Source organism: Montipora foliosa, chromosome 9 (genome assembly GCF_036669935.1).
Source record: "Montipora foliosa isolate CH-2021 chromosome 9, ASM3666993v2, whole genome shotgun sequence".
Classification (NCBI taxonomy): Eukaryota; Metazoa; Cnidaria; class Anthozoa; order Scleractinia; family Acroporidae; genus Montipora; species Montipora foliosa.
Genome location: NC_090877.1, coordinates 33,328,886 through 33,348,885, shown reverse-complemented (window position 1 = coordinate 33,348,885; position 20,000 = coordinate 33,328,886). Strand labels below are relative to the sequence as shown.

Genomic DNA, 20,000 nt, shown 5'->3' with positions numbered 1-20,000 from the left:
TCTAACTTTGCTCCAGTCTACTTGCGACAAACCCCGGTAAGTGATACTTTACAGACCCGAGTTCGCACCATTCCTCTAAAAAATCGATTTATCCCGGGTTAACGGTTTAAACAACTTGGTCTAGGAATATCTCTGCCTTTGTTCATCCAGTATACTGAGAATTGAAGCGAATGAACCAAGCAATGTAACCTTTATTTTTAGCTTGTCTAAGTTGCCTTGTCGTTTTCAGAATGAATTGACTGGTGAGCATTCTTGCATTATGCTGAGACTTTTGAAAGAATCGGAAGATGCAACTGACGAAAGCTGGTTATCAGCATACATTGCGGGTGAGTAGAATGGAGACTGCCCTGGGAATATAATCTGCAATCGTATTTTCATGCAATTCATTTTCTTCTTATAATAGATTTTCGCCGACGGTTTCTCTCTCTGCTTTCCTACCAGTTTCGGAGTTTTCCTCCTTCAGTCGCTCTGAGTATGTTGAAGTGTAAAAGCATCAAGGAAGAGAAAGAAGGTTCAGTATTTTTGTTGTCTGTTCTCTCTTTTGTTCTTTGAGGGATGTTTGTTTTCTTGTGAACCATCTTCCTACAGTATTCGCCAAAATTTCTGGAGCACTTTGACAAGACAGAGACCTTCTGGCCAACAAGTCGTTTCGCCAACTTTCAGTTTCCCAACGTTTTCGATCAGTTCACCGACGTCTAGAACTCAATCGCAAACGATTAAACAGAGAGACGAACTGGATATTTGCTGTCATCCGCAGATTATAATTTTTCATCTTCCGTTACGAGAGAAATAAAATGTTTTATTATTCAAAATTTGATTTTAGAGTTACAATTAATTACATGGACGGTCTGGCGATAGTCTCGAAAAGTTGACGATTGAACCCATTAAGCCATCGCTCGATGTCGATGTTTATTCGAATTGGCTACTGCATATTTTAAATATCTCTATGGAGCTGCACTTGAACGAACTTTGTCCGTAGGCGAAGTGACCTGAGGGGGCCCGGTGGTTCGTAAGCCGATTAACTTTTGCTTTATATTTTTGTTTTGGAAGATTGACTTCTTCTAATGTAAAGTCTTGCCGAATATCAGCGTAGAACAGCATTTGGGAGTAGAGAAATAAACTCCTTTGTTAATTTTTATTCTGAGATTAATCGGCTTTTGAACAACCTTGACTGGACTTAGCCGAAATGGCTTGTGTGGCGAAACTACCGTTTATCACATCAAGGACTGTAAGTAAGGAGATGCGCATTGACTTTTACAAGCATCACGAAGTGTCCTCTTACCCTTTGACCTCAGCTTTCATATCACTTGTGTCTAGAAACACAGCAAATAAGCATCACAAAATGTCCCTCTTACTCCAAATAAATGTAAATAATTTCGAAAACTGTAAAACGCTTTTTTTCAGGTATATCGAAGAGAGACTTGGAATCAGTTCTGACAAAGTACGATCTTAAGAGGCTGGATCTTTATTCGCGTAATATGGTGGACTATCATCTTGTTACCGATTTACTTCCTGCAGGTACAAGATAATTACCTCTTATTTTATTATTTCCGTTAGATAGAGCGCGAGCTACGTTTGGCTAATTTAGTGGGCTGTATTGTACAGTACGATCTGCTAAATTTGTAATTTTGGTGGAACATTTTCTGCGAAGTTTTTCATGTTGTCCCTGTGAAATAAACTTGTAAAACTGTTTGAATATTGCAAGCAACTATTTCAAAAAGCCGATAAAGTTTAATCATTTTTACGATGCCAATAATTTGTGGCAGTCAACGTTCCGCTTGACTTCAACTAGTTTCCTTTCCCGCTCTCCTTGTTACCTCAGAGATGAAATAAATATCTTTCTAACCTCGATTTCTTGGTCCGTAAAGTAAGTTACGGATCCTAGTTTTTCCCGTGGATTTGTATGGCCCGGGGCATAAATCTACAGAAAACTCGCTTAGTAACAGGTAGGTACTGTTAAGATTTAGTGAAGCAATGCTACTGTCAGTGAAATCATTATGGTTCGAGGAGACAAGATTTTGGAAGGCAGTGTGAATGATGATAAAAAAAAACGAAGAAACAATCATGTAGTCAGTAGATTTCTCCATGCGGTTGATAGATTTCTTCGTGGAATGTGATGATACAGTTGACAGAGTAGAGTGATTTAGAGCTGATATTTTCTCAGTGATTGCTCGGGGATACTCAGGCTCGGAAAAATCCGCGCGAAATCGGTGCACGAGTCGAACCTACGAACGTCCGATTACTAGTTCAGATGCTCCGCAACTGAGCTATAAGACACTCGTGGGAACGGGGCCATTAAACTAGATTCAAGTGACAATAGCCCAATTTCGGTATATTAAAATCAGTCCTAAACAAAAGGCATCATCTCGAGGCTCTGGGGAATAAACTAATACAAATCCTTATAAATTTTAATATATCGGAATCGGTCTATAGGCTGTATTCGAAATATCAAATATTCAGCTTGCATGATAGTGAGACAGTGAGGACAAAAACAATAGAAACACGTTGAAAGGAATGTGAAAAATATTTACATATCATCCACTTTCCTTTGTCTTTGTCCTTTAAACCTCTCTTTCACGCTGAATTTTAATACATCAAAAAAGGCCTATTGTCCCGCCTTACAGCTAGGACTGAATTTTCCAAACGGTGCTTTCTCGCTATTCTTTGATCGCACCTGACTATCGGCGGCTATGTTGGTGGAAAAACAAAAGCGAGAAAGCCTTTTGGGAATTTGACTCTATTATTATGCAAAACTCGATCTACGTTTCTCTATTGTTTTGGTATCAACATGGCCGTCTTATCACGTGAGTGCAATCAACGAATTGAAATGAATGACTGAGATTGCCGCAATTGCGGCAAAGGGCAGACGTACCGCTGAAATTTGTGGGAGGCTTTTTGTTATGAAATTTTCTTTGATGTTGGCTCGTTTCTGCCTGTTATGTAGAGATATCGAGCAACATCTGAAACGGGAAATTTCATGTTATCAGGACAAGACCAAAGCAGCCGTCGTGCCGTTCATGTAACAGCAATGCCATACCTCTCTATTTTTAACTTGGTTTTGAAATTTCAGGTGGCCTGAACTTCTGCGAAAGCTAGTGATTGACTTTTATCGATAGCCGTAGATAGTGAGAAAAAAATGCTAGACATGTTTCCTGTTGTGTCAGGCGTCACGTCTAGCGTGCGAACGCAGACGTATTTCTGTGCTGCGTTCACAGGCTAGCGTCACGTGCTAACGAGCATGGTGTACGAGTAATCGAACCTGCTTAATTTTGTATAGACAAGAGAGTTCTTTGGGGCATATTGGGTAAGAGAATTGTCTATGTTGAAATGTGTTCATGGTTTAAACACTGAGATGGGTGCTTCATGAGGGTCACCCAAATTAAACGAAGCTCTTTTCTCCCGTGTAAGAAAACCATTTTTTTTAATTCAGTGTGATCTCAGTATGTATATAATGAATAGGCTAATTGGTTTTCTGATCTTATCCTATACAACAGTTTCAAGGCTGTATTTCCTTCAAAAGTTTGACTTTGAACTGTCTGCTGTTCAGTCGGTGAGTAACACATCATTTTTGTTTCAGGGTGAATGAAGTAGTCGACCCCAGACTTTTGTCTTTTGCGGCCTTGTTTTTTGGGAGAGATGCTTCACGTAGCCGTCACATGATCATTAGATAGTTTAGAAACGACGACGGCTACGACTATGATAACGCCACAAAACAATGATATCATTGGCTAAATGAACATAAATAATCGTGCTGCACGTGCAGCACGGATTTTAGCAAGTATGTTTGCGGTCGTCTGCATAACAACGACGTGAAATCACCAAATTTGAGGTTTTGACGACAACGTAAGCATGCAACAGAGAATCTTTCATTCTCTGTTTTGACTCTGAAATCGCTCGCACCAATTTATTTTTAGGATACTTCGCCCATAGTGTAGGACGTGAACGAGACTGAATAGTCGCGAAAAGGAGGAGGAGGTGGAGGTAGAGTTATGAAATTTTACCTATCAACTCTCCCTCCCCGTGATATGGTTGTAAGGACATGCACGGTTTCGTGACCATTGGCAACCAGGTTCTTTTTCTCAACGACTTGGAAGTAAGGGAAAAAGCACTTTGGTTGGAAGTTGTTTTTTTTTTTTACCGGATAATGCTCTTTCCTATTCCATTCCTATTAATTGAACTCTATTCCTTTTGCAGGCAATTCTCCTTGGTCTGGGACTCCAACACAAGACCATCGAAACCCTCGAGGTACTTTTTGATGTCGGAACATAGAAAATCAATAACGACCGTCAGATTTGCCCACCGCATCGAGATTGAGTACGAATTTCTCATTCCAAACTTGCTCGGTAATCGAAGCCCTTATTCGTCGCTCACTGAGCCATGACAAGTCATTAGGGCCGTTTATACGAGAAAAAATAAGCCGCGGCTAACTCTGGCCGCGGCTTACGTAAGCCGCGAACACCTCGTATAAATGGTACAAAATCTACGTTCACGGCTTTCTCAAGCCGCGGCTTATCCTGGCCGGGGAGTTTATACTCGTATAAATAGTTCCTTTCGCGGCTTACGTAAGCCGCGGCCAGAGTTAGCCGCGGCTTATTTTCTCTCGTATAAACGGCCCTATTGACATGAGAATTTGCTTAACAGTGATTGTTGAATAAAGCACGCAAGGTCCATTTCATAGCTCTTCTTTTCGTACTCGATCTCGTTCTCGGAGCTAAATCGGAAGGTCGCCTAAGGTTGAATTTAAAATCGAAAATTTGGTCCGATTCCCAGTTCAAGGACAAGGAACTATAACAATTAAAGGCAACAGCGATGTGATCAGTTCAACTTGCCCGCTAAAAGCACACAACAACAACGGGGTTTCTTCCGTCTACGGCCATACCACAGGGAAAAAACCGGGTCTCGTCCGCTCTGACGACGAAGGGCTAACGGTAGAAACTTTAGCTCACAAATCTTTCTTACTTTGGTTCATTTACCTTTATCAACTCTTTCGAATCGAAGAAACCAAATTTTCCTGTTTCACTTCCCCCAGCGACGCAGCGCCATAGTTTCTTTAGAAAATAACCCCTTCCATAAAGTTAGCCTGCGAGCAGGTTCTCCGAGGGATTGAGGTTGAGGTTAGAAGAAGAGCACTCCCTCTCTCACTCCCATCGCAAAGAGAGAGACTGATCGCAGGCTACCATAAAGTTGACTTTAAGATTGCAGTAGCACTATAAGTCAGTGGTAGCGCTGAGCTTGTACACAAAGAAAAATCACGTCCTTAAAACGATCGTGCTTCTAACAGAAAACTGTTACCGGCAGTCGTCCTTGTTCTCCAGTCTACAGTTATCATTTCTGCCTGCAAACTCAGGGCTAACTCTGTCTCTATGTGTTTTCACTCTACGGTTCCTTTTTAGAAAGAATTAGAACTTCCTTCTTCACAGTTACTTGGCTTGTTTAACAAGACAATAAGGAAAGTTGTACAGGTACGTAAAATCTTGAGATGGATTTAATCCGACAGAAAATAATTTCAGTGGAAAGTACAAAGTAATTTCGACCCGGATTGCTTTGGGTTTGCAACAGTACGTATGGGTTATTGACCAAGCGTGAGGTCAAGATGACTGGATATTGGCCAAGTTCTTTTTTTGCGTGTTTATGGACCGAGACGAAGTCGAGGTCCATAAACACGCAAAAAAAGAACGAGGCCAATATCCAGTCATCTTGACCGAACAATCTTGGTCAATAAAGGATTTATTATATGACTTAAAACACCAAAAAATGATCTTTGATCTTGCGGGACCAAGCGAGAAATCCCGAGCGGGCAGTATCGCTCCATCTTGCCCGCTCGGGTAGCCAATCAGAGCGCGCGATTTGGTTCATCTTGCCCGCTCACGGAGCTAGTCATATAATAAGATTTGTTATTGGCTCAAAAATGTCATGCCATGTATTCGGCCAATTAAAAACATAGCCAGTTTTTACTTGATTCCATTCTTGTTTCCGTGCTTATCGGCACTTGGAGCCGAGTTCCGTGATTGGCTGATTTTAATTTAATTGTCTTCTGGCGATGTGCTATATAACTTGTTCAAAATAGTTCTTTCCTATTAGACCTAACCGTGCAATACCCTTGAATTTCAGTGTTTTAACTCTGTACTGGAATCGGCTTTCGACAGTCAAGTAAGAAAAGGACAAGAAGTTGAAATGGAACCACTTGCACAAGGACTCCAACAGGATTTGGTTTGTTTTTGCTGTCACATTGGTTGCGGTCGCATTAGGGAGTTAAACACAAGTGTTAAATCGAGTTCTATTGTTCAGTGTTCCCCGAGGGATTCAAAATACCAGAGAGTTGACACTAGTGTTACACTGTGTTTCTCTCAAGTAAGACCGCAACCACTGTTCCGCCTATTTTAGTTGATAATTGTGTATGCGGAAAATTATTTTCCCTATAACATGTTGTTGTTGTTTTACTATTGTAATTTCAGGAAGAGGCAGCAGAGGAAATGAAGGAAAAGCAGAAGAAAGAATTGGAAAAGCTAAAACATCTTGATCTCAGCGAGTAGGTGTTTGTCTGAAAGTGATCAGCTATGCTTTGATACTAAAGCCCGCCTCGCGAGGCCGTGAGGATAAAATCAAACATGTTTGATATTTTTGGCCTCGCGAGACAAATTCCTCAATGTGTGCAGCCATCGTGAGAATTGAGCTGAGCTTGGTTTAATCAAGCATCCAATAAAAATACATGGCATACTCACGTGACTCCAGCGGTTCAGGATGGTGTCGGAGGAAGAAATTCCGACCTCACTGAAGTCACGTGAGAATGCCATGTATTTTTATTGGATGCTTCACTGACCAAGCTCAACTCGATTCTCACGATGGCCGCACACAATGAGGAATTTGCCTCGCGGGGCGAAAAATATCAAATATGTTTGATTTTTTCCTCACGGCCCCGCGAGGCCAATTTCTCACCAAAAGTTCCCCGCACACGGTGAGAAAACGGCTGAGCAAACCGCCTCGCGAGGCAGTTTGCTCAGCTCTTTCCTCACCGTGTGCGGCGGGCTTAAGAGAACCTCCACTCGTTCTAAAGATTAACTTTAGAGAGGAGGAAATGTATGTAAATCAGAAAGTTATCAGAAAATTTTAACATAAATTCACGTTATTGCGATCACTTCGCGACTATTCCAAGCTTTTTAATATGAAAAAGGTGCGGCGGTCCTTCAGGAATAAAACCGTTACGAGCGGCGCTTAATTTAGGGGAGAAAAATGAGAATTTATCTCCAAGTGCTGACGTTCCCCATAACACCTCAAACTTGGTTATTTCCCGTTGTTGCTTTGCTGACGACGGCAAAGAAATGGACAAAAATGAAAAACGCACGTGCAGGGCGCGCAAAGCTATTGTTTTTGCCCACTGAATACGCAAATTTGTAACGTTCTCGTTGCTGTCGCCGTTGTCTTTGCTAAAGCTCCCTATTGAGAAGAGTGCCGCAAAATATGTGCTAATAATGCGTGCCGCACGTGCAGCACGATTATTTCTTATTTTAATAAGTGATATTGCTGTTAAAGTCGCTATTAGGGAACTTGAGCAACGACGAGGTCGACGGCAACGAGAACGTCACAAACTTGCGTATTTAGGGGACAAAAACAATAGCTTTGCACACTCTGCACGTGCGTTTTTCACTTTTGTCCATTATATTTTCAGATGACGTTCTTTTGCAGTCGCCGTCGTCGTTGCTTAAGTGCCCTATTGTGGCGCGTAGCGGTTGCCTATTCATCTGACACAAAGAGTTTTTGTATTGTAAGGCAGCCCCAACCCGTCGCATTTATTTAAGATGGCGGCGCGCGGAATGTTTGAAAATAAGACTGGGCAATTCCTTTATTTCGGATGCAAATACTTTCTTTGAAAAACGCTTTGAACACATTGGATTGTAAACGTTATTTTTCTATTGGAGTGGAGGTTCCCTTTAAGTTCCCGTGCAGCGTGTACACTTTTGGTTTTTCCTGGCATCCTGTTTTGTGTTGCCCCAAAAGTATGGCAAGCTCAGTAAATGGGGCAAAAACTAAGCGTAAAAATGTCAGTCAAAATCAACAAACGATATCACATTCTACCGGAAACTCAACCAGACTCAATAAGCACAATCACATTTAACGGTAAAAAGCGATCAACTTCAATAAGTACGATCTCATTCAACTGACCCAAAAAAACACCAAAAGTTCAATAATTGCGATAACCGTTTTACGATCCTGAAATAATATTCACATTCAACTGGACAAATCAGTCACTTACATGGGAAGCAAGTTGTGTACCAAATTCAGGGGATTAAAATTCGATCAAGAACGAAAACAGTTCTGGCAACCTTGCAGTTGGGTTTTGGTAGTCATCATGGGCAAATCCAGAAGAAGAGGACATCAAGATGGCGCGGAATACCAGGGAACGTGAGTTTGGCAGTGAGGTCTTGTTGTGAGAGAGGAACTATGCACTCATACCGGCCGATCTAGGTATGGGACTCTACCTTTACAAAGCGTTCGATTGACAACAATCACAACTCACATTTTTTTTTGTTTTGAGAACCTAACTCTACACCCGATCACACAAGATTGAAACATTAAGCCTAGTAAAACCGCGCGGTAAGAAAATTCACGTGTCATAAATGTCAATCATTCTGACAAGCTTCTACTTCCTCAGCTTCTCGAAGCTTAAATGCATCACCTGGTTTCGAAAACAATGACCCCTGTAGTGAAGCTTCCAGTGCGAGAGACACGAACCGCGGCCGAACAGATGTGTTCCATCCCACAACATTCGGTTCAAAAAGAAAGCTAAGCCCATGCATCAGCTACGAAAGTGCATCATCAACAGAATGTTCCAAATTCATAGCGATATTCTCTTTATCCTCACCGTTATTATTAACTGAGAAAAGGTTGCAGACATTCAGAAGACCGCCATAACTCTTCCCCTGGGCCTTATGGAATATTTAACAATTATTCCCTGAGCGCGCGTTGGTAAATAGCCAACGAGGTGCGTAGCGCCGAGTTGGCTATAACCAGACTCATATACAACAAGTGCGAATGGAATAATTGTTTTATTAAATTCCTTGAACTCCAAAAATTTGAAAGTACGAAATACGAGCGAGAAAATCCTAGCGAAATCGAGAAAACTTTATGAAGATGCGATAATGTGTACCTTGTGGTCAGACAGACGTAGGCTCATCACAAAAACATTTCTTGCCTTTTCGCGTACTTTTAAACGTCGGAATTGATCCAAACTTTCCACAAAATAGGTTTTTTCTTCTTTTTTGGCTTTATTCAAAGAGAAATTTCGCTTTCCGGCGGAAAATTTTTTAGTTTATGAACGCTTAACGCAATCATTTACCATATAAGGTCAAGCTAAGGTATATGAGCTGCTAACCAAGATTGAGTGAACCAATCAGAGCACGCGAAATGCATTGAATGTAATAAAGCCTATTATTAAATTTTCAAATTCTCAATTCGCGTGCTCTGTTGAATTTATGTGATTGCGTCTTATCTTGTTATCGTTAGAGTGACGGGGACATTGGTGGTTCCCCAATACCGCATTTCCGCGCCAAAAATTTGCAAATACGGAAATGCCGCGTTCAAAAACAGTTAAATACCGAAAGCGAAATTAACATTTTCTACGTTTTCTTCCCCATGTTGCTCTGAGCGCGCGGATGACCTTTGTCAGTACGGTAAACGATTGTTAAAACGAATCGCGCTTGCAAAGCGTGATCTCACACCAACAAGGAAGGTTGCAGAGTTTCCAATTTCTTTCCCCCTGGAGCAACTGAAAGTCTGATAATTCCGTTACATAATTTCTGCACCTAATATCGTTAACCAAAACATAGGAGAACCGCTTTCCGTAGGGTTTGAACATTACCGCAATTCCGAACTTTTCAGAGTACAATTTCCGAAATTCCACGCTAAAACTTAAGCGATACCGCATTTCCGCAGACCCCAATGTCCTCCTCTAGAGTCGATTTGCATCGTTGAGTGTGATTGTATTTGTTGATTGTTATTCAAATATTCTCAGTATTCCGTGATGTGTGCACCATTTCGCTTGCCATAGAAAAGCGCCATTTAAAATTCCCGCTAGAACTTAAGACTCTTGGTCCAAGCCGAAGTCGTTTGTTATCTAGTCTTTTCTTGTTTTGTTCCCTGCTTTATTTTACTTTTTAAGGAGGGGGGTACGGGCATCTTCAATCTCGATTTGAAACCATAAGACGGTTTTCCACGGTAGAGGGGGTAGGGGCAGCTTCAATCTCGACTTGAAACCATGCATAAGACGGTTTTCCACGGTATGAAAACACCGCTTCCTTTTGACTTTCACTTAAGTTGGATGTGGTTAATACCTGTCTTGGAAACCAACTGGGACTACTCAATGTTTTAGGCTCCCTGCGAGCAGAAATGTCGTAGTGGTAAAAGCATTCTACTCCCCTGCCCTGCCAGTGTGTGTACTTGCCCTGAAATTGTGCCGGTTTGAATTTTTTCCAGGATCTCCGGTTTTCCTTCCTCGCAGGTCCCCTTATCCTCTTTCCATAACGCCCTACGGTCTCAGGCAGTCGGTCGATTTCGTAGGGTTAGTTGAATTGGTGATTTTAGTGCAGAAAAATAGCGTGCGCAACGTTGTACCGACGATTGCAGGAGCAAAACTGAGCAAAAAACAGGTTTGCCGCCAGAGTCACAAGTGGTCTAACTCTTCTCATTTTCAGGTTTGCCGTATCGGGAAAAGACGAGGATTGGCAAGAGGCACTTGGTGGCAATAAAAAGAACGTGAATTTAATAAGTGTAACAAGCACAAAGCGAAAGACACAGTCGCACGAAGAGCGGAGCAAATCGCACAAGAAACAAAGAAAGTCCAAACATAAACACAAAACTGGTTGATCGCGTGTGTTGGCAGCTGTAGTGCATGACTGGCAATTGAAGCTGCTTGCTCACAGCTTGTCAAGTCTTCACAATTAGATAAGCGTTGATGCTTTACAGCGAAACGAAGCGAGTATCGTGGTTATCCTAATTGACACGCTATCGGACTTTCGATGATGGAAGTAAAAAAGCAAAGAAGGATGTGCAAAATCGTTTTATCTTTTGCTCTTGCCTGCAAGGGAATTAAAGTTATTTTATTATCTTAGCATTTCATACTTAGGGCGGAAGAAATTGAAATATAGGTGAAAGCCGTTGTGCAGGTTACTTACTGGTTTTCGCTTTTTTACCTGTGACAAAGATATCTTGCAATGATTGCTGGCCTTTGAAGTCATCTAGCGATGCTCAGCTTTTTCCTTTTCGTAAACGAAATTGCATCGCGAACGTTTCTATTTAGCCGCCCAATACCGTGACAAAGGCTGCTACAAAAACCGTTTGATACATAAGAGTTGCTCGTTTTATCACAAATAAAAGTTCAATCAGTTGGTTTATTTCGTACACTTCAGGCTTTTTGCCGTTGTCTCATTTACTCGCCCGATTATCCAATCACACCCAGGTATAAAGTTCTCCTTTTCCAGTCAAACAACAAGCGAAACAATTGCCTTCAAGAAATAGGGTACATCGCAGTTTAAGGACGTTCGCGCGAAAATTTTCTAACATTGATTTTTTCCTGCAAATTTTACCATTGAAAGATGATGAATTAGTGATGTCAGAAATGTAAAAAAAATGGGGGGTCACCAACTTCGTTTTGGAAATGTCCTCCATCTCAGCCAATCAGTATTTTCGCCCCGTATGTGATAAACATTTTAAGCAAGTGAAAATGGAACAATTCATTTCTACATTACTGTCAAAATCAGAACGTAACGTGAAACAAAACAAAGCAACGCAGCAGGAGAGGCAAGGTATTAAAGTTGTAGTCGAGGTACAGCGAACTTTGCGGTTGCGAGAAGAGTGGGAGATAAAGTCCCCGGTGTTGTGGCTGTCCTGTTCCCTCCAGCAGAAGTGGCCGGCTTGGAAGTGATGTTTCTAAAAAGTCTTGTGGTGTATGAGGCCACCTAAGCAAAAACAGCCATAAGTCAAAAAGGGATTTTGCCGAGTGCTGGAACATGTAGAAATTGTACTTTAAAAAACCCTCTCGTTTAGCTACAGCAAAATGTACTCTGAGCCGATGAAATAACGCGCATGATTAGTATCGGTACAGGCATCAATGAGGTAAGATTGGCCCAGTGTGTCGTGTCATGTATGCCATTCAACACGTTGAATGTTGTTGAAAGATGTTGAACGAAAATAGAGACCAGCTCTATTCCGTTCAACACGGTTTTTGCAACATTGTTCAACATTTGTTGAGCAATAAATGTTGCAAGATGTTGAACCGTGTATCATCGGCTTTAAGCAAGCACGTTAACATGTCTTTTTTATTGTAGTTTTCAAAACAGGGATTAGTAGGGAACATTCAGGGAAAGTCTCAAGAAAATAGTTCGACAACTATTTTTTTCCTGAGAAATCACTTTTAATCATCTTTTCTCAAAAGTCGTACCCTCGGGCGTTACTAAACACAGGAACGGAACGGAATATACCGGAATATGCCGGAACAAGGAGGAATGACTCTGGAATAAAACCGAATGACACCGGAAAGAGGCGGAATGACAACAGAATAAGGCAGAATAATCCAGACGGACATCAGAATCAAGCTGATTAGCGTGGACCGGAATGACAAGGAACAAAAAGTAATTTTTATCATTCTAGACTGTGAATGAATAAATGTTGCAGAATAGAGAGACTGACAAAAAAAAGTTACATTAAGGGGAAGTAATAAGGCTTGGAACGAGTCACGATATGTTCTCACAATTCTTTATGTAAATATATTATCAACGATTGATTTTTCTTGTGCTTCTGACTTCTTTCATCAAACAAGGAAACACTGCGTTCAAGTTCGATGGCATTATTGCCAACAATCGGGAAGAGAAAAAGAGTTTGCGCGAATCTATTTCCGTATATCTCCATCACGTGTGGGTCGTGGGAAGCAGGCAAGTAGCAACGGTAATTAGTTTGTGGTTCGCTGAACTTGATTGTGATTGGTCAATGCACAATTGACAAGTCAGAATGAAATAAAAATGTTCACAGGTTTTCTGACTCGCACAGTGAAAGCTGCCCCCGAGATCCATAGACAAAAACAATTAGAATAACATTATGTTTCTCTTGCTACTCTACTTGTTCACGAAAAAAATGTTACTTCCCCAAGAAATAATTATTCATTTAGCGACGAATATACCTGTCTATTTTTTCTCGTGATCGAAGTGTTCCAAATGTTAGAAAAGGCAAAAACACATGCAATTCAATTAGGGAATCACGTGACATAACAAAAACTGACTGAAACAACCGAAAATCGGTCGGCGCTAACTAAAACACCAAATTCTGGCATTTTCAGGTTCATTCCGGTATATTTCGCTTTATTTGGGTGTCATTCTGGCTCGTTCCGGTGTATTCCGGCACCATTCATGTTCATGTCGTTTCATTCCGGTGTTATTCCGCCTCATTCCGGCATATTCCGGTATATTCCGGTATATTCCGTTCCGTTCCTCTGGTTAGTAACTCCCGTCCTTCTGGTTTATTCTGCCTTATTCTCTTGTCATTCCGCCTCATTCCGGTATATTCCGGTACCATTCTTGTTTATTCCGTCTCATTCCGGTGTCATTCAGTTTTATTCCAGAGTCATTCCACCTTGTTCCGGCATATTCCGGTTTATTCCGGTATATTCCGCTTTAGTAAAATCCAACTAGTGGTCTATTATCAATGCTGCGTTCTGATTGGTTGAGCTACTAGTAGGCTATTTGTTATAGCCCACTAGTAGCGAAAAGCGCCGGCTTTGAAAACCAAAACAACAATTAAAGTCTAGTTTTAACTAGCGAAAGATGTTTTGTCTCGATATTTTTTTGACCAACTAGTTGGATTTTACTAAAACAATTATTCCTCTCGCCCTTATGGTCTCTGAGTCAATAGCCCATTCGGCCTTCGGCCTCATGGGCTATTGACTCAGAGTCCATTCGGGCTCGAGGAATAATTGTTAATTATTTGTGTGTCATTCCGCGTCATTCCGGTGTCTTTCCGGCTCGTTTCGGTATATTCCGGTTTATTAAATTCTCAACCTGGGATAATGCAATTCTCGTGCTCTGATTGGTTCACTCAATCTCGGTTATCAGCTCGTATACCTTGGTTTGACCTTATATGGTAAATGATTGATCTAAGTAAGTTTAGCCAAGCTAAAAGTTTTTTCGCCGGAAAGCGAAATTTCTCTCTGAAGAAAGCAAAAAAAAAAAGTATTTCTGGACAGCTGTGTTAAATTCCGACGTTTAGAAGTACGCGAAAAGGTAAGAAATGTTTTTGTGACGAGCCTGCGTCTGTCTGACCACAAGGTGTTACACGACATCGCATCGGTTCTCATCAAGTTTTAAATTAATTATTCCATTCGTGCTTGTCGAATATGAGACTGGTTATAGCCAACTCGGCGCTACGCGCCTCGTTGGCTATTTACCATCTCATATCCAACGCGCGCTCATGGAATAATTGTTAAATATTCCGTTCTGTTCCTGTGTTTAGTAACGCCCAAGGAACCGTCTGCCCGCCAGAGGAGGATTGGGAATAGTAGTGAACAAATATTTTGTGTAACCATACACAACAAAAAATTTGTTGAAGGCAGGACAATGGAACTTTCTAGCTATTATGTTAATAAATATTGCTTCTAGGTTAGATGACGAACAACAATATAGATTCGGGTGAGAAATGTAATGAACTATTTCACCATTTAGAACAAACAAGAAAAATGGGCGATAAGGATGATCTGCAAACTCACGAAGAAAACAAACATGGATCCCCGACCATCGACGGCCTTGAGGTGTGACTTTCGATTATTTCTAAATATTAAAGCTTAATTTAATAGAACAGACATTTTGTCATCTTAAAATTTAAGCTTACGAGAGCCTATACAAGATTTCTCGGGCAAACAATTCAAGTGAGGCTGTAATGACCTATTGAACACTCTCGCGCTTGTAAATTTCCTCTAATAACATACGATCACTAACATTCTGCCTGCAATTTCAACAACAGCTGTTCTTAGGCCTGTTCTCAGTGTGTTAATTCGGTCAAGTGAAACGGAATTAGAGATCCATCGCAATAATAAATTCCTCAGCCTGCGAAGCAGGATATTTTATCGCGGGAGTGAATCGATGGTCGCTTCGTCGTGTTTGGCCGGCAGTCCCTATGCCAGTCGCAGCCCACTCGCGTTAAAACCATAGGGAGCCCACACAAACAGTGTGTCTGTTTGTACGTTCGAAATATAAAGAAATGTATGGGAAATATTGAAGAGTCCTAATATAGTAAACTTACATCGAGAAATGACTATGTTGCTAACAATGCATCCAATCAGTGTGGAGCAAACAGCGTGACGGTTGCTCCTTGGCACACGAAATCCCGGCCGCGGATGCTGGTCGCTTCGAAAGCTGCAATTCTCGAAAATTATTTGGCGGTTAGCGCTTGGATTTTGAATGGATCTTCGATTGAATGGCACGGGAAGAAGCGTCAACCTTTCAGTTTATCTGGTGTTCGATTTGAAGGACGGGCGATTCTAATTTCTGGGTGAAAATCGGCTTGACGCTGGAGCGGTCGAAAATGAGCTTTCCACCCTTGTCTCCTTCTAAGGACGTGTAGTAACAGTCAACGGAAAACCCACCAAATCGCTCAAATTTACCATTGTCAGCCGCAGAAATGACAATACACAACAACTGAGCTTATTTTGAGCTTTAACATAGTCATTTCTCGATGTAAGTTTACTATATTAGGACTCTTCAATATCTCCCATACATTTCTTTATATTTCGAACATACAAACAGACGTGCACTGTTTGTGTGGGCTCCCTATGGTCAAAACCATGGTACTCGCGAGTGTTTCGATAATAAAGCGGAAAAATATCCCGCCAGCTATCAGCTGTAACGCAGGCTATAAATTCCTGCAAACCGTTTCTCTTGATGTAAAAGCTCTGCAGCTTTAAGAATTTCGAATCAACCGGTGATCTCAGTTATTATGGTGAAAAATTATTTTCAGACAGTTACTTAAGGGGCAGCTGCAGGGTTTCGAAATCACATTTGAAGCGTTTCGACAACACAGAGCATGTTGTATAGGTGAAGCGAGAATAATTATGTTAGTGAGTGTTACAGATCCTCCTGCAATATATGACGAAACGGGTTGTTCCAGTTTTTATCAACTGAAGGTTATTTTCGTTGAAACAATAGGACATTTGCATTACGATGATAATGTCATTTGACTACAACTTGTTTTTCTTTTGTTATTTTAAGTTTTGTATCTTCACGGAGTAAAAATGACAAATTATAGTTATAACTAGCAGGAGAAAAACAAAACCTGAAGGATTGTGGTAGTTGTAGTAAAATTGCATCATCATGCACAATTTAATGTTCTATTGCTATCACACAAGAAGAGATCTCAGATGACCTTCATAAAACGTAGCAGGAAATAATCGTGCCCCCACCCTGCAGACATCATTATACCCCCCCTCCTCCGCCTCCTTCACAAGAGTTAAAAATCTCCCCTTCTTTACATCTCTCAGGGTGGACATGAGCATCCATTGAATTTTTTAAACTTCTTTCTTTTTTCAGTCACCTCACAAAGACAATTTAAAGCACAAAGTTCGCATTCAGAGGAGGAATGGAAGATATTATTTCCAACATCCATACTCCAGACTGTTTGTGGCTTATTTTGTTGTTTTCTGTAACTTTCTAATATATGCAGAGGATCCAGTATCACACAGCAGGGCAAACTGTACCATTCCTGTTGTTGGAAACGACTTTGCATTTGTTACGTACAGGTATTAACATTAAGGAGAGAGAGTATTTATATAATTATACATATTAGGAAGCAGGGGCTATGCAGTGGATGAGAACCCTCATGAGACCATTAGTAGTGTCGCCCCAGGATTAACTTCTGGACTTGATGCTTAAGGACGTTCGCTCCCATTGCTACTGCGCATTTTTTTTGCGCATGTCACACACACGTCACGCACCATGAAGGTAAACACGACGCTAAAGGTGCAAACATTTTCCACAAGTAAGCATGTGGCATCATGGGATAGCCGTGGACCCAGGTCTCCTCGGAAATGTCATGCAATGGTGTGACAGACTGCTGCAAATAGACAATTGCTTTGAGAACTTCCCAGCGATTTTACTCTCTTGAATGCTCGGTGACCCGACCCGTAGATAACTTCCTTTCCTGATTTTGTCCATTTTAACGAAAAACAAAAAAAAAATCTGTATGTGAAAAGTTACAAATATTTCACCTTTTATGCTCTTGTGTGACCGAAGGTTTCTTTCTTAGACTAATATGTATTGTTTTTCAAAATCTATTTCACCTCAGAAAGAGACATCAGCTGGAAAAGTTTGTTTAGTTATATTAGTTATGTTGAATTGAGTACATTTACCTGATCTAAATTTCACTAATGTAGCTTTTTTATAGCTGACAGTTGTAAGCTAAGATCATCTTAAAATAACGCAAGCTTCTGAAAGTGCACCTCATGATCTCGAAAACGAGCACGGTGACCCCCCATTTTTTTTCCTTTTTGGCAAAAGTACCTGATAGATCATTACCTTTCTGCGTGGCAAGTTTAAAAGAAATCTGTACCTGGGAATGTTTTGGGCACGAACGTCCTTAATAGATGGAATCTCCTTTGTTGTTGTTCCCCCACCATGCACAGAGAGGTTTTTGCCTGGGTACAATGGTCCAACTCTCTAATAAAAAAAAACCATGATTCTACCCTCCTTAACTTGCCACTTGTGCTTGGCTATACCTTGCAATTGAATAAATTATGTTGCACAATAGCAACAAACCTTGTTGCCAGGGTCTCTTTGAACGACAATGGAGACACTGGGATCGAGGTTGAATAGCAACAACAACAATTTTTATTGTAACAGTGGTTGGAAAACAGGTCTTAGTATTTCATTCTTCCATGCCTTGTGAACATTTTTTTTCAAATACAGTATTACAGTAAACAAGTTTGAGAGTGTCATTGATTCCTTTTTTATTTATCTATTACTCTAATAGGCCATTTTCAAAAATACCACAATACTCTGTTTGTCCCTCCAAATTTTGCATAAGCATTGTTTCCAGTTTTTCTTGGGACTTACAATGGTCCCAAGAGAAACAAAAACAATGCTTATTCAAAATTTGGAGGGACAAACAAAAAGTATAGTGGCCTATAATTTACCTACAGCTGTAGTATTTTATTTTTATGCATTGCATCAGTGATGCATTTTTTTCTGACCTTACAAAAATATTACACTATTTTGATGGACACTCAAATAGGTTAGCTTCTTATAGTTATTTCATGTTCCCAACTACCAACTTTTCTGTTTAAAACATGCTTAATTTGTAAAAACTCCGTCTTTACTAAAGGTAAACAATTTAATGATATTGTTACTTATGTTAATACTTCATGCCATGTAAGGTAGCGTACCTTGCAACTCTGTCTCCCTTATACACTTCCAGGTGTTCCCATTCTTCTCCCCAGAGTCCTCTTTTCTTTTGGTCAGCACCAAGAACATGGGCTCTGGCCACAGCCAAAAATACACGCAGTCACGGTAATGACACCCTGACAGGGTAAATTCTGACAAGCGACATGACCCAAAAAGTAGCGACAGCACATAAAATGAAATTCCAACAAAAGACATCCTTTCCCAGCAAAATTCCGACAGTGACGTCAAGGCCGAGAATGAGCCGATTAAACCCCGAAAATTCAGACAAGCGACACGGGACCTCCTCCTGTCAGGGCCTCGGTAATGGTAAAATGTTGTAACTGTTGTTGTTTCAAATTTCTGAGACTATGCAGAAGAGCTGGAAGTCTGAGATTTGCAGACTTCCTACTTTGGCTGTGGCCAGAGTCTGTGTTCTTGGAGCTGACCAAAATAAAAGCAGACTCTACATGGAGACAGGAATGAGTTGAGCCTTGGTCCAGTGCCTTCCAATTTTAAAAGATACATATTGTCATCAGAAGAAAGAGTCTTTAATGGTTTTCTCCAAGAGCTGGGATTTCAATAAGAGTGCTGTAGGTGGTCAGCAAGATTTAAGCAGCAAACAGAGAAGGGACCACAAGCGCCGAAAGGGTGCGTTAAGAGAGGGGTCTGGGCATGCTCCTCTGGGGCATAACATTATTGAAATTTGGCCCTCCCTCTTAAAATGCATATCTTACATTTTGCTTTTTCATGAACAAAGTTTGGTCAATCAAAGGTTCATGTACTGTTACGTAAAAATTAGGAAAGTTCTCAACCGCAGCAGGCGCCAAATTCATGCGAAAAAACTGGTGAGTTTTTCTGGGCAGTGGCTCCTAGAGAAAACCCTGCAAGAGTACAAAAATATCTTTAACTTTTCATTTCGAGACCACTTTCAGATGAAAGGAAAAGCTGTTTCTAAGGAGAAAATTTTGTTTTTTTGTAGATATCCCCCAGGCGGCTGGTCTGTTCTTAAAGTATTCTTGTGGCTAGTAGCAATTATTGTTGGAGTGCTGGTCGGAAAGTTTTTTTTTCATAAACTTGTGTTCAATCGATGGATGAAGTTGTCAATGTTCTACCAGGACAGAGGCTCATGGATGGTGATGTTTCTGACAACTTTAGTGTCGCTGTTTATCTTCTCCTTCCTTTACAATGGATTTTTGAGTGCAGGTGGGGATGAGGTGTCAGTGTATAAAGTCACTACATATCTTGGCATTCAGAATGACAGCTTCATGAAAGCAGCAGCCCTGGGAACTTGGACGGGAGATTTTGTAACAGCTTGGATGGTTACAGATATGATGCTTCAGGTAAACAGAACAGCAAACTTGTTGTTATGGTTGGGATACTGTCAATGGACTAGGGACAGTGAATGATAGATTGAAGAAAATGCCATAAAGCCGAGTGCAAGCTCCACAGCAGAAGATAATAATTTGGCACGTGCTCAACTACTCAATCATTCTTGTAGAATGTGATGTTTTCGCCACAACTTTAAGCAATGGCAACCTGGACTTGGAGGTTTTCTGTCGTGCCTAGGCAAGGTTTATATTCTGTGAAGAA

General features: G+C 40.9%; 2 protein-coding genes across 2 annotated transcripts in view; both read left to right on the top strand.

Annotated features, from left to right (window-relative positions):
- LOC137970663 (RNA cytidine acetyltransferase-like) overlaps positions 1-11,394 on the top strand; it is a 34,448-nt gene extending 23,054 nt beyond the window's left edge. The window contains exons 17-26 of the mRNA XM_068817186.1: positions 1-36; positions 230-326; positions 404-511; positions 1,405-1,518; positions 3,495-3,550; positions 4,195-4,245; positions 5,394-5,462; positions 6,112-6,210; positions 6,456-6,529; positions 10,689-11,394. The exon at positions 1-36 is cut by the window's left edge and continues 13 nt beyond it. Coding sequence (XP_068673287.1) covers positions 1-36; positions 230-326; positions 404-511; positions 1,405-1,518; positions 3,495-3,550; positions 4,195-4,245; positions 5,394-5,462; positions 6,112-6,210; positions 6,456-6,529; positions 10,689-10,860 — 876 coding nt within the window. The 3' untranslated portion in view covers positions 10,861-11,394. The remainder of the gene's footprint in view (positions 37-229; positions 327-403; positions 512-1,404; positions 1,519-3,494; positions 3,551-4,194; positions 4,246-5,393; positions 5,463-6,111; positions 6,211-6,455; positions 6,530-10,688) is intronic.
- Positions 11,395-14,548: 3,154 nt separating this feature from the next.
- LOC137969438 (transmembrane protein 117-like) overlaps positions 14,549-20,000 on the top strand; it is an 8,216-nt gene continuing 2,764 nt past the window's right edge. Inside the window, exons 1-3 of the mRNA XM_068815665.1 lie at positions 14,549-14,788; positions 16,563-16,771; positions 19,390-19,750. Coding sequence (XP_068671766.1) covers positions 14,645-14,788; positions 16,563-16,771; positions 19,390-19,750 — 714 coding nt within the window. The 5' untranslated portion in view covers positions 14,549-14,644. The remainder of the gene's footprint in view (positions 14,789-16,562; positions 16,772-19,389; positions 19,751-20,000) is intronic.